The 18,541-nt window shown below is 32.7% G+C and overlaps 1 protein-coding gene across 9 annotated transcripts in view; it reads right to left on the minus strand.

Moving 5' to 3' along the window:
* The window catches only part of LOC106070643 (phospholipid-transporting ATPase ABCA1-like), a 76,162-nt gene that overhangs the window by 20,457 nt on the left and 37,164 nt on the right, over window positions 1-18,541 (minus strand). For 6 of the 9 annotated variants that reach the window (XM_056028305.1, XM_056028302.1, XM_056028303.1 and 3 more), the window contains 14 exons: window positions 15,423-15,644; window positions 14,217-14,421; window positions 13,832-13,951; window positions 13,396-13,576; window positions 12,581-12,712; window positions 12,018-12,157; window positions 11,686-11,823; window positions 10,721-10,968; window positions 4,294-4,563; window positions 3,544-3,655; window positions 2,575-2,783; window positions 1,759-1,834; window positions 805-930; window positions 226-240 (listed from right to left, as the gene is read on the minus strand). In XM_056028305.1, coding sequence (XP_055884280.1) covers window positions 226-240; window positions 805-930; window positions 1,759-1,834; window positions 2,575-2,783; window positions 3,544-3,655; window positions 4,294-4,563; window positions 10,721-10,968; window positions 11,686-11,823; window positions 12,018-12,157; window positions 12,581-12,712; window positions 13,396-13,576; window positions 13,832-13,951; window positions 14,217-14,421; window positions 15,423-15,644 — 2,194 coding nt within the window. Of the gene's footprint in view, window positions 1-225; window positions 241-804; window positions 931-1,758; window positions 1,835-2,574; window positions 2,784-3,543; window positions 3,656-4,293; window positions 4,564-9,733; window positions 9,779-10,720; window positions 10,969-11,685; window positions 11,824-12,017; window positions 12,158-12,580; window positions 12,713-13,395; window positions 13,577-13,831; window positions 13,952-14,216; window positions 14,422-15,422; window positions 15,645-18,541 lie in introns of all 9 variants that reach the window. The other 3 variants (XM_056028309.1, XM_056028310.1, XM_056028307.1) reach the window with 3 other exon arrangements.

Consider the following 18,541-nt stretch of genomic DNA (forward strand, 5'->3'; position numbering starts at 1 on the left):
AAAATCTATTACAAATTTAATTATAGACTGATCCAAACTAATTGATACTATTACATTTCGTATAAGCTTTGGTGTTTTTTTGTTAAGTATTTAAAATGTTGGGTTTTTTTTTTAGAATTATTCCTAAGGTGTAAGATTCAAATGGTTTGTGACTAAACACAAAACATCAAAATGTTATTAAAAAAACAACAGAGTGAAAGAAACAGGTGAAACAGAAAATGTTACCATAAATCTTCCTTGCTTTTGATGCACAGAATAATCAATAAGAATATTACGTAAGAAGAAATAATAGCTGTTGTTATTCTCTGTAAAAAGCAGAAGAGAATATGGAAGGAGGATATTAGAGCATTAACTGGCCAATTTTTTTTGTTGTCAAAACCCAGAGGACAGTGGGGAATAGTGACCCTTTAGAAAGGGTCAGGAGTGATGTCTCAAGATACACTGAAGGGCCAAAGGAATTGAGTTTGAAATATACTCTCTACTACATACTATAGGGATGTTGAGAGAAGTTGTCATAATGTAAGAATAGCTGGCCTACTTCAGTTATTTCCAGAGGAATAGGTAGAAATAATTAAGTTAAAAAAAAAAAGTTATCAAACAGCAGATCATGATAACATTTTAAATAACTGTAATAAACTTTTGTTTTATAACTTTCTTTGAAATAGTAATGATAGTCAAATCTATGGCTATTAAATGCCCTGCTGTTGAAAGACAAATTGACTTAGGAAAAAAAGATCCATAAGATCTATATTGATTTTGCAATATACTTTTTTTGATAAAATCAATGAGTATGAAATAATCTACCTGCATCATCAGTATCAGCAGTCAGATGCTCTGAAGAGTTGACACGGTTTTTGTAACTGAGCTTAAACAAACTGGTTTGGTTTCCTCTAAGGCTGTGTCTGGGTGACCTGGTAGGATACCGTCCAGCTGTTAGATGTAACAAAGTATACACATTTTATTCAACTTTATCAGTCACTTTCAATGTTATGCATGTATTTCTAATGCAGAGAAATAATGTCTAAATATCTTAGTGAGTTTTATGAGTAGTTTATTTCTATCATGAAGAATCTAAGACATTGCCATTACCCTATCTATCACAGAGCAGGGCAGAAGTATCTTAGTGAGTTTTATGAGTAGTTTATTTCTATCATGAAGAATCTAAGACATTGCCATTACCCTATCTATCACAGAGCAGGGCAGAAGTTATGGGAACTAATCCACTACTGAACTTGTTCTATAGAAATAAGAAGTGGGGAAAAAAACGTATGACATCAGGCACTTGAGAGTGAATATTTCCTTTCTAGATTTAAAGTATTCGGCACTGTGCTGGGCAAAAAAAAAAGTGATACAATCTAGTAGAAAGGAGAGTCGAGTCAGTGGGACTAAATAACAGATTCAGATGATTCATTTAATTTCCATTCCTTAGTTAAGCTTTATAAATCTATTTGTAAGTTCAATATTGTTATACTATCCAGCAGATAATTCTCATTTCTTACAATTTTTATTCTTGGATTTGGTCTTTTAAAGTCAAGCTGTCTTATGTGAGGACAAGTAATCCACATAATATAATATATTACAACAGATGGTATACTCAAGTGAATTAAAAATTCAACTTGAAATATCTATTATACTGCAAAGCATTTAAAACAGCAAATCTTTATTTCCTTTTTTTTTTTCAATCAACTTTTTATTAAGTCTATATTATTGATTGCTGTTGCTTTGTTAGTCTGGAAGTCACATGTACAAGCTACTCACTGTCATCTTTCAGTTTAGACTGCAGAGTTTCAGTTTCATTGTCTGGTGAGTTCTCTTCAGCCACTTTCAGAAAAACCTAAATATAAAAACATTTTCATAAAATAAAAAAATGACTAAAGCTAGAAAACTGATATTTTCTTAAGAATACTTACTAAACCTGGCAAATCATTAAACATCAGATCTATATTCAAGAAATATTGAAAATCTAACTGATGAAATTCAGACAATACTAAATAATAGCCAGATACTATACTTAAGATTTTTTTTTTTTTCATTTTCAACCATACGTCACGGCTAAGTAAATATATTTGAACTGACCAGATTAAGAGGTCACTGTGTTTAGAAACCTGATCAGAATGTGGGCCAAAATTTTTTGTTTTGTGTCAGACCAAAACAGTACTTGAAAAATATATTTATGTAAACAGGAAGCCAGAGATAAAAGCTTTGTAGAAAGGATCAAGAATTATGTAACAATTTGGAAAAGTCTTTTGGGAGACTATAAAAGTAAAACAAGGCTAGATATCAGGGTCTTTGGTCATCAGCCATTGGTCAGTAGTTATTGATTGTCAGTATTTGGATGAGTAATTATTTACTGTGATTATTTTTTATCATTAATATTATTTGTGAATCAAGTAATTCTACTATCTATATGATTTGTACAAGTGATTTATGTTTATAGAAATATTGCTCATAAATGGAATAATTATTTTGTTAAATTGAGTTTGAAGTTATTAAACTCAAGGATATTGTATTCAACACTGAGGCACCACCAATCCTGCAAAAGTTAAGTTACTTTGAGAAAGAAAACAAAAGTACTTCTTCAAGACTGGTGTCAGATATCCCATAGCTGGAAATTCCTAATGTCTTGTAAGACGTCTCTAGGGCAGAAAACAAATCCTGAAATCTTCTGGCATGTCCGTCATTCTCTGGGAGCCTGTAGCACACCTCCATACTGTTATCCTCCACCAGGACTGCCCCTGGAACTATCTTTTGAATAAATGAAGTCAGACGAGGCAGGCTGAAACCTAGAAGAGTAAAGAAAGCACATACAAACCAGGGAACAGTAAGTTATATTCATTATAATAGATTATAAATGTAGCAATCAATTTCTTCAATTCGTAAGAACAACACATTCAATGTCAAGGCTGCAGGGAAGATATGGGCAGAAATAAAAAAAAAAAGCTAAAAATTATAGAGTCTGTTAAGCAGTTTGGTTGTGGCCCTTTGCCTATTTAGAGTTATCTTGTTTTTTTTTTTTTTGTTGTTGTTGTTTCTTTTTTTAGAGTCATATGAACTCAAGAATTTATAGGAACTCAAGCATGGGCTACTTCTACTACTTAGATTTGTGCTTGTAACTAAGTTTTTTCAGTCATCAAAAACAATCCAAAAGATCTTGACCAAAATGATGCAGAAATCCTTAAATGCCTTAATTTTCAGGCTCAGAATTTAAAGAAGTAAAATATTATTATTTATAATTTGACTTTTACAAGGCCCAAGTCATCCCATCCCAGCTTCCAGATTTAAAACAGAGATTACCCCCACCCCCCCTTTTCCCTTTTCCCAATCCATTGGCTACTAGGAATCATTTAATTCTCCCATACAGTGTGTTACAGCATGTTATGTAAGCATTCAGTACAAACAGTTTAAACACATTATCTAGACTTATGTTCTCTTTGATCACAAAACAAACATTAAATATGCATGGACTGTTTCTATTGTCAACAAATGAAACAAAAAAATGACAATGAGATATTCAAATCTATATTTTAGAGGGCTAGGTCCTACCTGAAACCATGGTTCTAGTTTTTGGCAGTGGAAGTGGCACAACTCCATCATCACTATTGGAGTCCACTGTATTCTTCTCATCATAGCCTTCATCTTCATCAGTGAATGCAGGCTAATGTTCAAATATGAACAATGTTTCAGTATTATGACACATCATCTTTCTTATATAAATTTTGGCTATCTTTAGATTTCAAAAAGCATTTATTTATATCAAAGTTAGATATATCAAACAAATTGAGCTATCCCATGAAATTCAATATAACAAGTTTTGAATTATGTCCAAAAAAACAAAGGAAGGCTTATTAACATTAATGATTCTATATATGTCAATTTCTACAAAATTAAACAAGTATTACATGTGAGTTTGTTTAATTACTTTCTCTGGTGTAAACTCAAGTTGAACTCAATATGTAAGATTAAATTGAACCTTTTTTTTGGTAGAAAAGTGAATTGGATGATTTAGGTTACTAATTTATATAGTCATGTTCTTTACTTCAGTTGAAGATCTTTTAAATGTACTTTAGTGAAAGCTAAATACAATATAGTCAAACTTACTTACAAATCAAAATCTTAACACTCAAAAACAAAAACAAAAAAATCATTTTAAATATTTCTTACAGCAAAAAGAAATTATAATGACCATAAAGAAAACTGTCAAAATTAAATGAATAAAATAAAGGAATAAAAATTGCAAATTTTCTGATGTGAAAAGGAACAAAATGAAAGAAAACATTCCACAATGTCAGTTACTGCAAACGTTTTGCTTTTAGTAAAAGCGGATTTAAGATTTCTTCCAGCTGACACCATTTTGTAAATATTACTTTTAGTCGATGACACTTTTGGAACATAAATTCTAGAAGATGTAAGTTTATCAATGCTACGTCCAGTGGGAGCAAATTTGTTGACATTATTGCCAGATGGCTGCATTTTACCATCGTTACTTCCAGTGAGTGCACTTTTCTTGTGGAGATCAAAAATGGTTCCCACGATTGAAGACCAGAACCAGCGAATAGCCATAAGCTAGAATTATGTGAAATATAAATTTAACTGGTGTGAATAACAAGTAAGGACTAAGCTGTTACTTATTTAAAACATAATGACTTTTCTCTTTTCAAACTAAAGGGCCAGCAGAGTTTAAGTTACCTAATTTCTGAAGCAGATGCTTAATGAGGGATTCACTGAACCACTTTTGTGAGTTAATACTTTTTGATCATTTTTACAAAGCATATATCAGCTCTGTCTGTCTGTCTGGTAAGAAGTTTATACAAGTTATTTCTCCTACACCCATCTTGGAGCAAGCTGAAATTTTTCTAAATTATTTCTTTTACCTGACAAAAAAAAATCAACAAATAAAATCAACTAATAATTTAATTAAGTATTGGTAATTGATTATTTTGTTTGTTATCAAACAAGGAAAAGAAATTGTACTGATGTGATGGTATAAGGTGCATAAGTCCTCTTTATACTTTGTAGAGAGAAAGAGGTCGCTGTTTGAAACTTACAATTGATAATTTTTTAGCTATTGTTAAGACAGGTAAGATTCCCCTTAAGAAGTTTATATAAGGCTATGTAAAGTGTATTTAGTTGCCACTTGCTCCTGAGTTACCAGCTTGACCACTGGACCTATGTTGTGAACTGTATAAACTTTTTCTGTTAGTTATTGGTCGTGTGTTTTGGGGTACTTTGGGAGAAGTGTGCCCTGCTCTGGAGATCTTTGGGCTAAGTATATTTTTAATCATTATTGTATTTTATATATTGTGATTAATTAGTAGATATAGCCTCAAATGATTTCCAGGCAGTATATTTTAACCCTTATGTTATGCATCCTGGGGTACTCCCAAACGTGACATATTTTTCTAGCCTTGTCTCTGATGGATTCAAATTTGTTTAGAACCACAAGATGGACTGTCCTGAATGGATGACTATAATGGGGTTTCCCTGAAGCTTATAGTTCATCAAGACCTTATTTTGGCTAAAAGTGGCTGTGTTGGCCTGAAGCCTGTGACACCAGAGTGGTCAAAAGTGGTCTTGTGTTGACCTGAGGCCTGTGACCTTTGTTGTTTTTTTTTCTACACTGATGTGTGATTTCCCAATTTTGACAATAGATTGTGTATTTATTTGTAATATATGACTAGGGTGGTGTGCCATACTATTTTTGAATGTGTAATTTTTAGCGGCCCCCGTAAGGGGAAAAAGCCGCTATTAGGTTTGTGCAAAATGTCCGTCTGTCCGTCTGTCACACTCAGATCTCGAAAACTAGAAGAGATATGAAAAATATTATTTCATCATTAAATCCGGCTTGAAAAGTTTAGGTGCAACGGCTACTTTTGGTTTTCTAAAAGCAAACCGTTTAATTTATAAAATTAATTATGCAAGCGATTTTTTCATAAAAATACACCAATTCTAAAACAATTACGTAAATGTAAGGGAGGCAATGTTACAATATGCTAACAAAGATGGACAATTTTTGTGTATTTTCAGTATCACTAAGTCAAATATATTTTTAAAATGTACAGGAAATGTTTACAACAAATACAAATAATAGTTAAAGACGTTTTTTCTGGTCAACTAGCTGCTAAAATTAAAAGAAAACATTTCTGTTTGTTTATAAAGGCTAATAATGCACTTTGTATGTAAATATCACGCACATTTTTTTAAATGGACTTTTTATGCAGCGATTTTCGTGCAGTAGCGTAACGTCGCAACATGATCAGGTGCTAAACCAATTCCTTAAACTTTTTTTAAAAATCAGATTTTATTTATTTTTTGTTTAGTGCCCACATCCGAATAAAAGAAGCTTATTTTTGTGCGTTTTGTCTGTTGGTTGGTCTGTCCGTCACGATTAGATTTAAAAAACTAGAACTCTAAAAGCTATTGAAAATCTGATTTACCCTTTAATGTTCCTCCCATAACATCTCAATAGTTTTAAGTATCTAAAATTGATTGTTCCGGATTTTTTTGTGCAAAACTAATCAACGCCAACAAATGTTTGTTTGCTCTTCTAACTTATATTACATTCAATTTCCATGCTTAAACGTTGCAAAAACACATTATCAATAATATGTTGTTCCGTTTTTTATGTAAATAGCATATTAATGCTAAATCATAATCTCTATACTGACTTATATTTCATTAATTGTAAAAATGTTCCGGATATTGTTTTATAAAACATGAATTATGCCTAATGATTGTTTGAAATCGCATAAGGCTTTTAAAAAAAGTAATTTACTAGAATTGATTACTGAAAATTACTTTTTAGACATTTAATTTTCTTGTAAAACATAACATAGAAGTTTTGTAATCGATAAAGAAAGTTCCGGATTTTGTTTCTTACAAATCGTTGCCAGAAATTTCCGAATTAATTTAAAAATCTACTAACGCCAAATAATTGTTTGAACTCCCTCTTCTAATTAATAAACAAATAATCTTCTCATTTACGAAATAATGTTTTTACGGATTTTTATGAAAAATATTTTAACTCACTACTCTCTTACAGTACATTTAACTTTCTACCTAAAACATTAAAAAATCTAATTATCGTTAATATTATGTTCCGATTTTTAAGGAAAACAGAATCCAAACACCAAAGTAAGGTATGAAAATCTCTCCACGTGGCTGTAGTACATCTAATTTTTATACGAGACCATCCAAAAAATTTAATTAACGGTATTACATTTATCTGAAATTCTCTTTTTCTTTTACTATTTATACAAACATCCGGAACAATCTATTATATAAACTTTTCAATTGTGTTCATACCTAAAAATTATTGCGATGTTTTGAAACGTAAAATAAAGGTTAATCAATTTTTAATAACTTTTAGTTGTTTTTTTTATATCAAGATAACGGACAGACCGACTGACAGACAAAACGCAAAAACAATGTGGCTTTGATCCTTTTTAAATAATATCTATTAGAACTCAGTGCACCAATGTCTATGAACCCTCGTTAAATATCTCGTGTAAATAAAGACATTTTTTTTTATGGTACCGGTACTAGCCTATTGTGAGGTAATGGAATTTTTTTTCTTTGACGTCATATGAATGGACTCTTTAAATGTAATGTTAAAAGAACGCACTCGGTGCACCAATGTCTATTAACCCTCGAAAAAATTGCTTGTATTAATGAAAACATATTTTAGTCTAACTAAGCCGTGTGACGTAGTGTTTTTTTTTCCTTTGACGTCACATGGAATGAATTCTTTAAATGAAATGCTAAAAGAACGCACTCAGTGCACCAATGTCTATGAACACTCGAGAAATGGCTCGTGTTGATAAAGGTGATTTTTAGTCTAGCTAGGCCTTGTGACGTAGTGTTTTTTTTTCCTTTGACGTCATATGGAATGAATTCTTTAAATGAAATGCTAAAAGAACGCACTCGGTGCACCAATGTCTATGAACACTCGATAAAAGGCTCGTAATGATGAAGGCGATTTTTATTCTAGCTAGGCCGTGTGACGTAGTGTTTTTTTTCCTTTGACGTCATATGGAATGAATTCTTTAAATGAAATGCTAAAAGAACGCACTCGGTGCACCAATGTCTATGAACACTCGATAAATGGCTCTTATAGATGAAGGCGATTTTTAGTCTAGCTAGGCCGTGTGACGTAGTGTTTTTTTTTCCCCTCTGACGTTATATGGAATTAATTCTTCAAATGAAATGAAAAAAGAACTCGGTATAGTAATGTTTATTAAGCCTCGTTATGTGACTCGCGTTTAAAAAAGGAATGATATCTTGATTTAGATCTAATCTAGATTTTTTAAACTAGATCTAGATTTTTATTACAGTATATCTAGATCTGGATTTATATTCTAATTAAAATTATTTTAGAGTCTAGATCTAGAATTTCTAGATCTAGTTTAGACTAAAATAGACTAGATTAAGATGTAGAATTTCAATTTCTAAACTTAAAGTGTAAAAAAAAAGTGTAGATTTTCATTTCCAAACGTTTTGATCAATATTGTAATGTTTTAATATACTAAAACTAATCTACTATTTTTTTATTAAATTTAAATTTAAATTTACGGCAAATGAATCTTTGAAACATTATTACTTTTGACCATCGGATGGCTGCCTGGTCGTGCGGTTTGCGCGCTGGACTGTCGTTCAGATTTATGGATGGCCCAGGGTTCAAACCCTGCCCGCTCCCATCCCCCGTCGTCCTGCGGGAGGTTTGGACTAGGAAGTAATTATCTTCAACTCTGAAGGAACATCCGAAACGTGTAAAACATTTTACATCAAAATTAAATCACCTCTTGAATATTATTTCAATATTTGCGAATATGCAGATCCGACAGGGATCCGACTTCGACGGGGGCCGCCTCTGAGTTTGTGTAACACAAACTCTCTTTGTAATCTTGTTTTATTTTTTTTTATGAGAAGGCCTGTGAGTTTACAGCCAGTTTAATTTATACATTTTTTGACTTTTTGTAAATAAACTATTTGTATATATGTTTAGCTGAGACTTTGTTAAGTCTTATTTTGCATACATTAGTGTAATTATAAACCTAGATGTTATACTTAATAACCTAGGAAATATAAGTAGGGACCGATGTACCAATTGGATGAACGTGCCAGCACACCTCAAACACTGATCTGTTGATCTAAAATACCTAATCCTAGCTATAAGCTTCATTGAATCTTTTTAGCTATACCCGCTAATGGGTAATACTAATTGATCCTATTTGTTCATGAGTACTCTTTAAAAGAATGTTTTTATTTAACATTCACTCAGATACCTCTTTCTTTCTCCCCCAACCTTCAAGAAAAATACAGAATATACAATTCTGTACATTGTGAAGTAAATTAACAATCCAAATACCCTTCAACAAAGGGAATCATGTACTTTATGAAGGTCTATAAAAATCATTCATGTAGTATAGATAGTACATAGTGATTTATACAAATAGGCCACAAAAATACTTTTAAAATGATGAAGGTATAAAACTATCTTAAATGAAAATTATATGCAAAAACAGGCTACTTTTTTTTGTTAAGAAGTGCTGAATGTAGGTAACATCAAAAATAAAAATATAAAAGGTGTGGGGCAATATACTAATAAAAGCACAAATATACATAATCATAAAAAAAAAATCCAGAAATATTTGAAAATATGATTCATAAGAAGCTACTTTTAACAGTTCTATACACAAAATGCTTTGAAAGATTTATTTAAAAAAAAACTATCTACCCTGTCCAAATAGAAATCTGCTAGTGTTGGTGTAGCTGTGATAGGCTAAAAAACAAGTATACCATTCAACGAATTTGGATTTTGTTGAGCTAACCACACAGATAACAAATTATATTCACACAAAATATAACATTAAGTTTAGTTATTTTGTTGACAAATTTTTTTAAATGTTTTAATGGACTGTTGTTAAGAGCAACATACCTTTTTTTTCTACAAACTAATTAGACTTTATATCCATTTTTTTTTGTTCTACAGATTTGTGTGTCATATAAAATATCTTGAAATCACAGAGATCAAGTTACAGAAATACTTTATATTAATTGTTATTTTTGTTTTAGTGATAAAGGAATACAAAAAATTACCTTTTTTCTTTAAGATACTTAACTAAACACAGACTAGAACAACTGAGACAACATGTTGATAGGCCTATTTTTGTTTCTTAATGTACAAAAAATGATCACATTGTATGGGAAAAAAGCCTTCCATTTATAGATGGTATATTACTACCTCAAAGAGCGGGCCTGCAAAGTATCCACACAATCCTGATACAGTCCCAGCAGCGATGGGCAGGCCACATCTGCAGAATGGATGACTGCTGCATCCCTAAATGACTTTTATATGGCCAAGTAAGGGAAGGAAAGATGGACAAAGTAAACACTTCAAGGACACCCTCCAAGCTTCTCTGAAAGCCTTCAGCATTGACCCAGCCATCTGGGAGACAGAAGCACATGACAGAGCATCATGACATCACACTGTGAAAACTTTTGCACAAATTGCAGAGGGCAAGAAAACAGTGATGGCAGAAGAAAAGGCCAATGACACTAGCTCCAGCTGGAATAACCTGCCCAGTATGCAGCCGAACATGCCACATAATGAGGCACAAAACCCAAGGATGACAAAAATGGTCACCATCGAATCACGATGGACGAACTATATATATTCCTACCTCAAAATGAAAGTAGTATTTCTAAGTAAGTAAAAGTTTACCTCGACTTCAATAAGAGTCCTGATGCTGGAAGCTGTCAATGGTCTACTGCTAAGAGAGGCAGAGTCATCCGTGATTGATCCATTGGGTTCCTGGCGAACAAGTGTGAGGTAGTAACCACTGCCAAATTTATTCTTTAGAAAAAGGCTTGTGCCCACAGTGCAAAGTTTCCCTTGAGATATGATTGCAATCCTGTCCCCCAGCACATCTGCTTCATCCATGTGATGAGTTGACAGAATAATGGTTCGACCTAAAGGTTTAGAGAAATGTAAACATTTCTAAAACATGAGAGGATGAAGGGAGACTCAGATATACCCACTTAATGACTAAATACTAACACATAGCTCATTTCAGCAAGAATGATAAAAACGTGTAATATCTACACAGCAATAAACTGTGGTCTTATAAATTCAATAAGCAGCTTATTTAGTATAGATATTTAATTTGAATAAGGTTTGTCACAAGCTCTTCTAAGAAGTCTAAACTTGAACCTTGTTTACAGTAACAATTTTAACTAAATTGACATAGTCAAATTCCAGACATTATCAACTTCTTTTAGAGCAGGTAAGAAAATTTCATGTTATGTCACAAAGCTTGGTTACAATAAACTTGTAAACACTAGGTGGAGAATTAAAGTAGAAACATGATAATTGTTTCACAGTTGTTCATCTCTGTCTGGCTTAATAAATGTATTACATTTGAATTAAATATTGTAATTCTCAGATCTAATTATAGTTTTTAATTTTATTTCTTTTAAGTGTTTTAATTTCATTTTGTGGATTGCCTTTATTTAATCAGTGATTTGTCTTACTTTACGAGGGAACAAAGAATACACTAGATCTAATCTTCAAAACGGATTTGTCAATAATCAGTATAACACCAATTGCAGTGATTAATGATGTACCTTATCTAATTAGGAAGAAAAACTCATTTTTAACCCAATAATGCAACCCCAAAAATGTCTAACCTTTTCTAAACTTGAGCAAGAGCTCCCAGATGGCTCTTCTAGCATAGGGATCCACACCAGCTGTTGGCTCATCCAAGATTACAGTGCGAGATCCTCCAACAAATGCTATAGCCACAGATAACTTTCTTTTCATGCCACCTTAGAAATAGAAAATATTTTTGTCTTTATCTTAGAACTTTTTTTTTTATTCTCCTTCTCTCCATTTTTTATTTCCTCTTTCTGTTTATCTCATACTTTATCATTGAAGTATGCTTCCTTTCAATGTTCATAAAATTCACTTTCAATCTTTGTTGAAGCATGTTATTGGACATTGGTTGAATTCTCTAGCTTACCAGACAAATTCTCTGCTTTTTCTTTCCTCTTGTGAGGCAGCCCAACATCACGGATCATTTCATCAATTTCTTTGTTGACATCTTCTGCTGATCTTCCTTTGAGACGGGCATAGAACCAGATATGTTCTTCAACAGTTAGCCTAGATCACAGTAAATACATTTGTTAAAGACAAGCATAGAACCAGATATGCTCTTCAACAGTTAGCCTAGATCACAGTAAATATATTTGTTAAAGACATGGATGAGTCACAGTATTTCTTTAAAATTAGTAAGTACTCCAGTACAACAATGTTGAGTGTTAAGGGCCAAAGACTAATTCAGATACAATGTAATGAGGTGATCTTTCCATAAAATACAATAAAAATGTATGTTGAATAATATTTTAATACCTATCTTAAACTCAGAACATACCAATGCTAATAAATAATTTTTTTCTTTATCTTAGAACTTCTTTTTTTCTTATTCTCCGTCTCTCCGTCTTTTATTCCCTCTTTCTGCTTATCTCATACTTTATCATTTAAATTTGTCTTTCCTTACTGTTTTAAAATCTAGTCTAGACTTACAGGTCAAAGAGTACATTATGCTGTGGACACATGCCCAGTCCATGCCGGATCTCATCCATGTCAGTCAGAATATCACGTCCATAGATGTATGCAGTTCCAGATGTTGGAGGAAACAAGCCAGTCAATATGGACCTTTCAGAGAAATACTTTCATCAAGTCATTTCCTTACAGACAAGCATTTGATAAACAATCATAACTATACATATTACATTTATTATGTCAAAGACAAAATTTAACACCCAATACTATGAACACAAATTATGTTAAGTCAAATATATTATATCAGACATAAGACTTACTGGTACATAGACCTACCACAATCATTATATCAGACATAAGACTTACTGGTATATAGACCTACCACATACATTATATCAGACATAAGACTTACTGGTAAATAGACCTACCACAATCATTATATCAGACATAAGACTTACTGGTATATAGACCTACCACAATCATTATATCAGACATAAGACTTACTGGTACATAGACCTACCACAATCATTATATCAGACATGAGACTTACTGGTACATAGACCTACCACAATCATTATATCAGACATAAGACTTACTGGTACATAGACCTACCACAATCATTATATCAGACATAAGACTTACTGGTACATAGACCTACCACAATCATTATATCAGACATTAGACTTACTGCTATATAGACCTACCACATACATTATATCAGACATGAGACTTACTGCTATATAGACCTACCAGATACATTATAACAGACACAAGACTAACTGAAAATTATCATACATTCTCTCTGAAAGTTTACAATAAAATACTAAAATTCTCACATTGTTGTAGTTTTTCCTGCACCATTATGACCCAGGAAGGATGTGATTTGACCTTCATAAAAATTCAAGGTCAAGCCATCAACAGCCACTTTGTCACCCTTTTTGTAAATTTTACGTAGATTCTTCACAGCCACACCTACAGCTCTATCTGTGGGATCTTTCTCAAAGTTATCACTGTGATCTGAAAGGTGTGACATAACATTTGAAATGACCACTAAATAAACTTAAAAACTAGAAACAGGTTACAAAAATATGTCAAAATAATGCCTTGCATTAACTGTATATGATATTGTAATAATTGTTTTTACAAGAAATGTTAAAGTCAGTAAAATAATAGAAAGAGTGTAGAAACCTTTTGAAAGTTCAATCATTAAGAATTCAATTCAATGCTATTTTTTTATTCTTGTAACCTTTTATAAAAAATAGTGTTCCTTACTGGTAATGTCATCAATGGACATTTCAGCATCGACTCTGTGGGCATTATTTTTTTGACTGAACCCACACCAGTATGACTTTTGGACAATAAAATACCATTTTCTTGGGATACCGTATTGGCCTGTAGACAAAATGTAGAAAGTAAAATGGTTATCAATGTGTTATTTTATTTAGATTTTTGTTTTGTTTTAGTAAAAATTTATTTAAATCAATATTAACCAATTGACTTGAGGTTTAAGAATGGAAATTTAAAAAATGGCAGTGACTGTAGAACGGCATCTAGGAAACAGGAAATTGGTTGCATCCTAGCATGACAAGTAATTGCTATAATTCTAATCCTTCTGAACATCAACAAATGTTTGCTGTTTTGTGTGTTGTGTATCTACCTGGGAAAACAGCTTCAATGTACCAGGTGATTATCAAGTAGATGATAGAGTCAAGGAACATCATGCCAATACATGTTCTCAGGCTGAATGTGTCATCTACCATTGGGCTCTCACCAATGTTATACCACTGGGCTCCGATGGCCTGCTCTTCATACTGGGAGAAATAGCTGCAGGCATAGCCCATAGCTATATTAGATGACAGACTCTGGAGATAATCAAAATAACTTTTTATAAATATTTAAATATAACTAAATATAACTATCATTATAACTATTGAACAAAAGTACTTGAGAAAGAGATCTATAAAAAGAAATCCTTACAGCAATAAAACTCTTAATGAACAATTTATAGCATACATATTTCATTTCTCTGTAAACTATTTCATTTCTCTGTAAACTATTTCATTTCTCTGTAAACTATTTCCTTTCTCTATAAACTATTTCATTTGTCTGAAAGTATTTCATTTCTCTGTAAACTATTTCATTTCTCTGTTTACTAATGTCTTAGAAATGTTATTACAATCAAAAGTTTTGTAATGAATTTATTTCTATATTATATTTCTCAAATAATTCTGCAATGAGAATAATTAATTGACTTAAGAAGAGTGTGCTCTGTTGATATATTTATTATCTACATTATCAATTGAGAGCATGGTGGCTGAGTGGTAAAGTGCTTGGCTTCTGAACCAATGGGTCTCTGGTTTCAATCTCTGTGAAGACTGGGACTTTGAATTTTGGGACTTTTAGGGCTCCACTAAGTCCACCCAACTTTAATGGGTACCTGACATTAGTTGGGAAAAACAAAGGCAGTTGATCATTGTGCTGGCCACATGACACCCTTATTAACCGTTGGCCACAGAAACAGATGATCGTTACATATCTTCTTCATAGATCGCAAGATTTGAATAAGCCCATACAGAGTGGATAAATATTTGACATCACATTGCAATCTACAGCTGCAGTGTGCATTTATATGTTCAATATATAAAATGTTTTAAAATTATTATAGTGAATATATATGTTAATGTATATGTCCTAGTTTTTATAAATAAAACAATTATATTGCAATTAACTTTCTAATAATATAAGCATATTTTCTTTTCAAATTACAATGTAAATCAATAAATGTGTATTCAAATAAATTGTTGTTTTGGCTTATTCTACTTCTAACACAGCCAAATAATACAAAAATGTCTTAGAAACTTACTGCCAGAATTCTTTCACTAGTTGTTATGACATCTTCAAACTGAACTAGCTGTGTGTAGGGTAGATAGAGAACAAAGTAAATGAAACCTCCACACACAGCTGCCAGGTTGGCCTTGCTAAAGAAAACAGAGATAAGAAAGCACTGGCTAATGGTGGACACAGTGAAGCCCAGCATGAAGACAAACACTACAGATGGGTCAGAATATTCCAATATTTTACCACCCTGTAGAGAGAAACACAGATAACTAAGTTTAATTCATAACATAGATATATATTTAAACTTATACCATGGGGGGACTGAGTATCAAAATCAGCCCGGGCATTACCATATAAACCGGCCCACAAATGGCATGTCATATATTTTCGGTGGGGGGGGGGGGGGGGGGGATTTTTACCCCACTTCACAATTTATATATATATATATATTAGTGTGTGTGTGTATGTAATTAATCTTCATTACATTCTGATCTTTTCATTCTTTCAAACATTTTTTCTACCCTAGAATACTCTCTTCCTATAATTAGTGGAAAGACAGTACACACCGCCAAAGGGCAGCTAGGGAGTCCGGGGGAGCGCTGCGAGCTCACCCTAGTGGGGTACGGGGCGAAGCCCCGTAACCAAGCATAATTTCCGTTATTTTAAGCTTTATAAACGCATATTCTGAGGTATCTACAGTGCAATTAGCCTGCTACTCTTCCGCTAAAAAAATTAAAAAACCAAATCTGCTATTCAATGGAGTCCAGCGGCTGGTAGAAAATGGTAAAATGCTTTAGCTTTTGTATTGGAGGGGGAAGGGAAACCACAAAAACCTTTTAGCTACGCTCATAAAATTTGGTGATTGTAGTTTGCTTAAGTTGGCTGCACTGGGGCAGTAAGTAAAGTTTCCCTTTCAGACAATGAGGTCTGAGGCAAGTGATGGTTTGAAGACCCTCCCCTCCCGGCTACGCCCAAGTGTTATATTATAGGTGTAAGCCTAATTCTCTACAAATATATAAAGTTTGATAACGCATCGAAAACTGGATGTATGCATTCGTAGGATTACATAATGTATTCTATTTATACATGTATGTAGTCTGAAAACTATAAACAATACAATAGCAGCTAATGAGTTTGAAGCTTTTTGGTATTACTTATAGATTACATACGTTTCTTCAAAAAATAAGATTGTTACGTCTTACGCATTTCATGTGTAAATCTAGTCATGCATGTTGATCTGTGACTTAAAATATGCTAAATCATTGGTTTTCCTGACTGACTCAGGCAACCCATTCCATTAAAAGATAAGAGAAAGAAGAACGGTTAGAGAGGCACTTAATTAATGTGAAAAGCTCTTGCTTCCTCCTAGTACATTCCCAAAAACGCGATTTGTATATGAATATACTATGACCCATTATTTAAAACTAGTCGACCGCGTAGCATACGCTGCTATTTTGCATGGCTGATCTTAGGCCACTGCAACCTAAGCGACCGCAGTGGGCCCCACTTTTAAAGGATCCGCACTTTCATAGGACTCGCGCTTATTCAAGGTGTATAAATTATTAAATTAAACCATTTTCCCGCGCCCTCCTGTCGATTTACCAGGAGCTCCTGGAAATCTCCCGAAATTGCAAAATATACGAAAAAGTCCTTAAAATATACAGAAATATATAGAAAAAAATTGACATTTTGGGGTGTTATTCAATATAGAAAACGCCAATCCTACGCGCGATAAATAAAAACGGCATTATGCATTAGCCGTAATTGTGTAGTCTGGTGAAAGAAGCTTAATTCTCGCACCTCAAACTAATAAAGAGTTAGTTAAGGTCAACAATTCTAAAGATAGATTGAAACATTTGGTAATTCTTGCTATTGAGCGTGATCTATGTAGGAAACAGAATTATTATGATATACTCTATGACTTTGCTATACGCAAGGCTCGTAAAGTAATTCTGTACGTAGTAAAGAATGAATAAAATATATAGACGAATCTCACAAATTATCCGCTTCCCTACCCAAACTTGGCCCAGCGAAATCCGTTTCGCATAGGGCCCCACAATGGTTAAGTTCGGCCCTGCTATTTAGTGTTTGTAAAATGTTTGTTTTTAAAATGTTTTACATGTTTCGGATATATTATTATATTATATATATAGATATAAATCTCCTTTCATTAAATATCGGATCTGACAGCGTATAATAAATTATTGTAAATATTGTAATAATTTTCATAATAATAATAATAATAATAATCTTTATTGCCGGATGGAAATTTGTCTTACTATTTGTGCATTACACCAAACAAAAAACATTATAACTATAAGAATAATGAAAGCACAAATTGCATGCCGCCACAGTGCAGCGTCATTTTGAAAAAAAAAAAAAAGTCATTAATGACTTCATACCATAGACTTCATACTAAGCATAAGTTTGCCATTAATTATAATAGTATAAAAATTGATTTAGATCTAGATTTATTTTTTAATTAAATATTTTTTTTGTAAGCCTTAAGTTTTTAAAGTGTAGTATTTTTGGATCTGTTATTAAAAATAAACAAAAAGAAACTTACTTTTTCTTTTCAAATCGCAGAAAGTAGAGCTTTATACCCATATTGAGCTGTGAATAAGTTGGGTGGTTTGCAACTTCGCGGCTTTGTGTATGTGTTTAAGTTAATTTCTAATAAGTATTGTAAAAAATTAATTGTCGCGCCTCTTTTTTTTTTGCTTCGTTATATCAATGTTTTCTAACTTAACCTCTCTCATCCCTCTTTTTGGTTACATCTCATTGGAACCATTAAAAGACGGGCGAGGGAAGGAGCAAAAAAAAATTGGGAGTGCCATCAAAGGCCCATGCCGACCAGTAAAATGATTAGGCCAAACACAACCTCGAAGACATCAAAGCAGTCCATGCCGCTCGTGCATAGCAGAAAGTACGGTCTAACGTTTTGCTAATGATAATACGTACAGTAATTTCAAACAAAATTAACTGTAATAAGAATTTAAAAAAAAACAAACAAAAAAACAAGAAAACGTGTTCGAGCCTTTGTGTCTTGCTGCTGTCACTTTTTTTTTTTAAAGTTGTCTGCATTGATTTTTTTTCTTTGGTCGCGACCTGACCGGCCCATTTGGTACCGGCCCACCGGGCATT

This window comes from Biomphalaria glabrata, chromosome 5, assembly GCF_947242115.1.
Source record: "Biomphalaria glabrata chromosome 5, xgBioGlab47.1, whole genome shotgun sequence".
In the NCBI taxonomy this organism is placed as follows: Eukaryota; Metazoa; Mollusca; class Gastropoda; family Planorbidae; genus Biomphalaria; species Biomphalaria glabrata.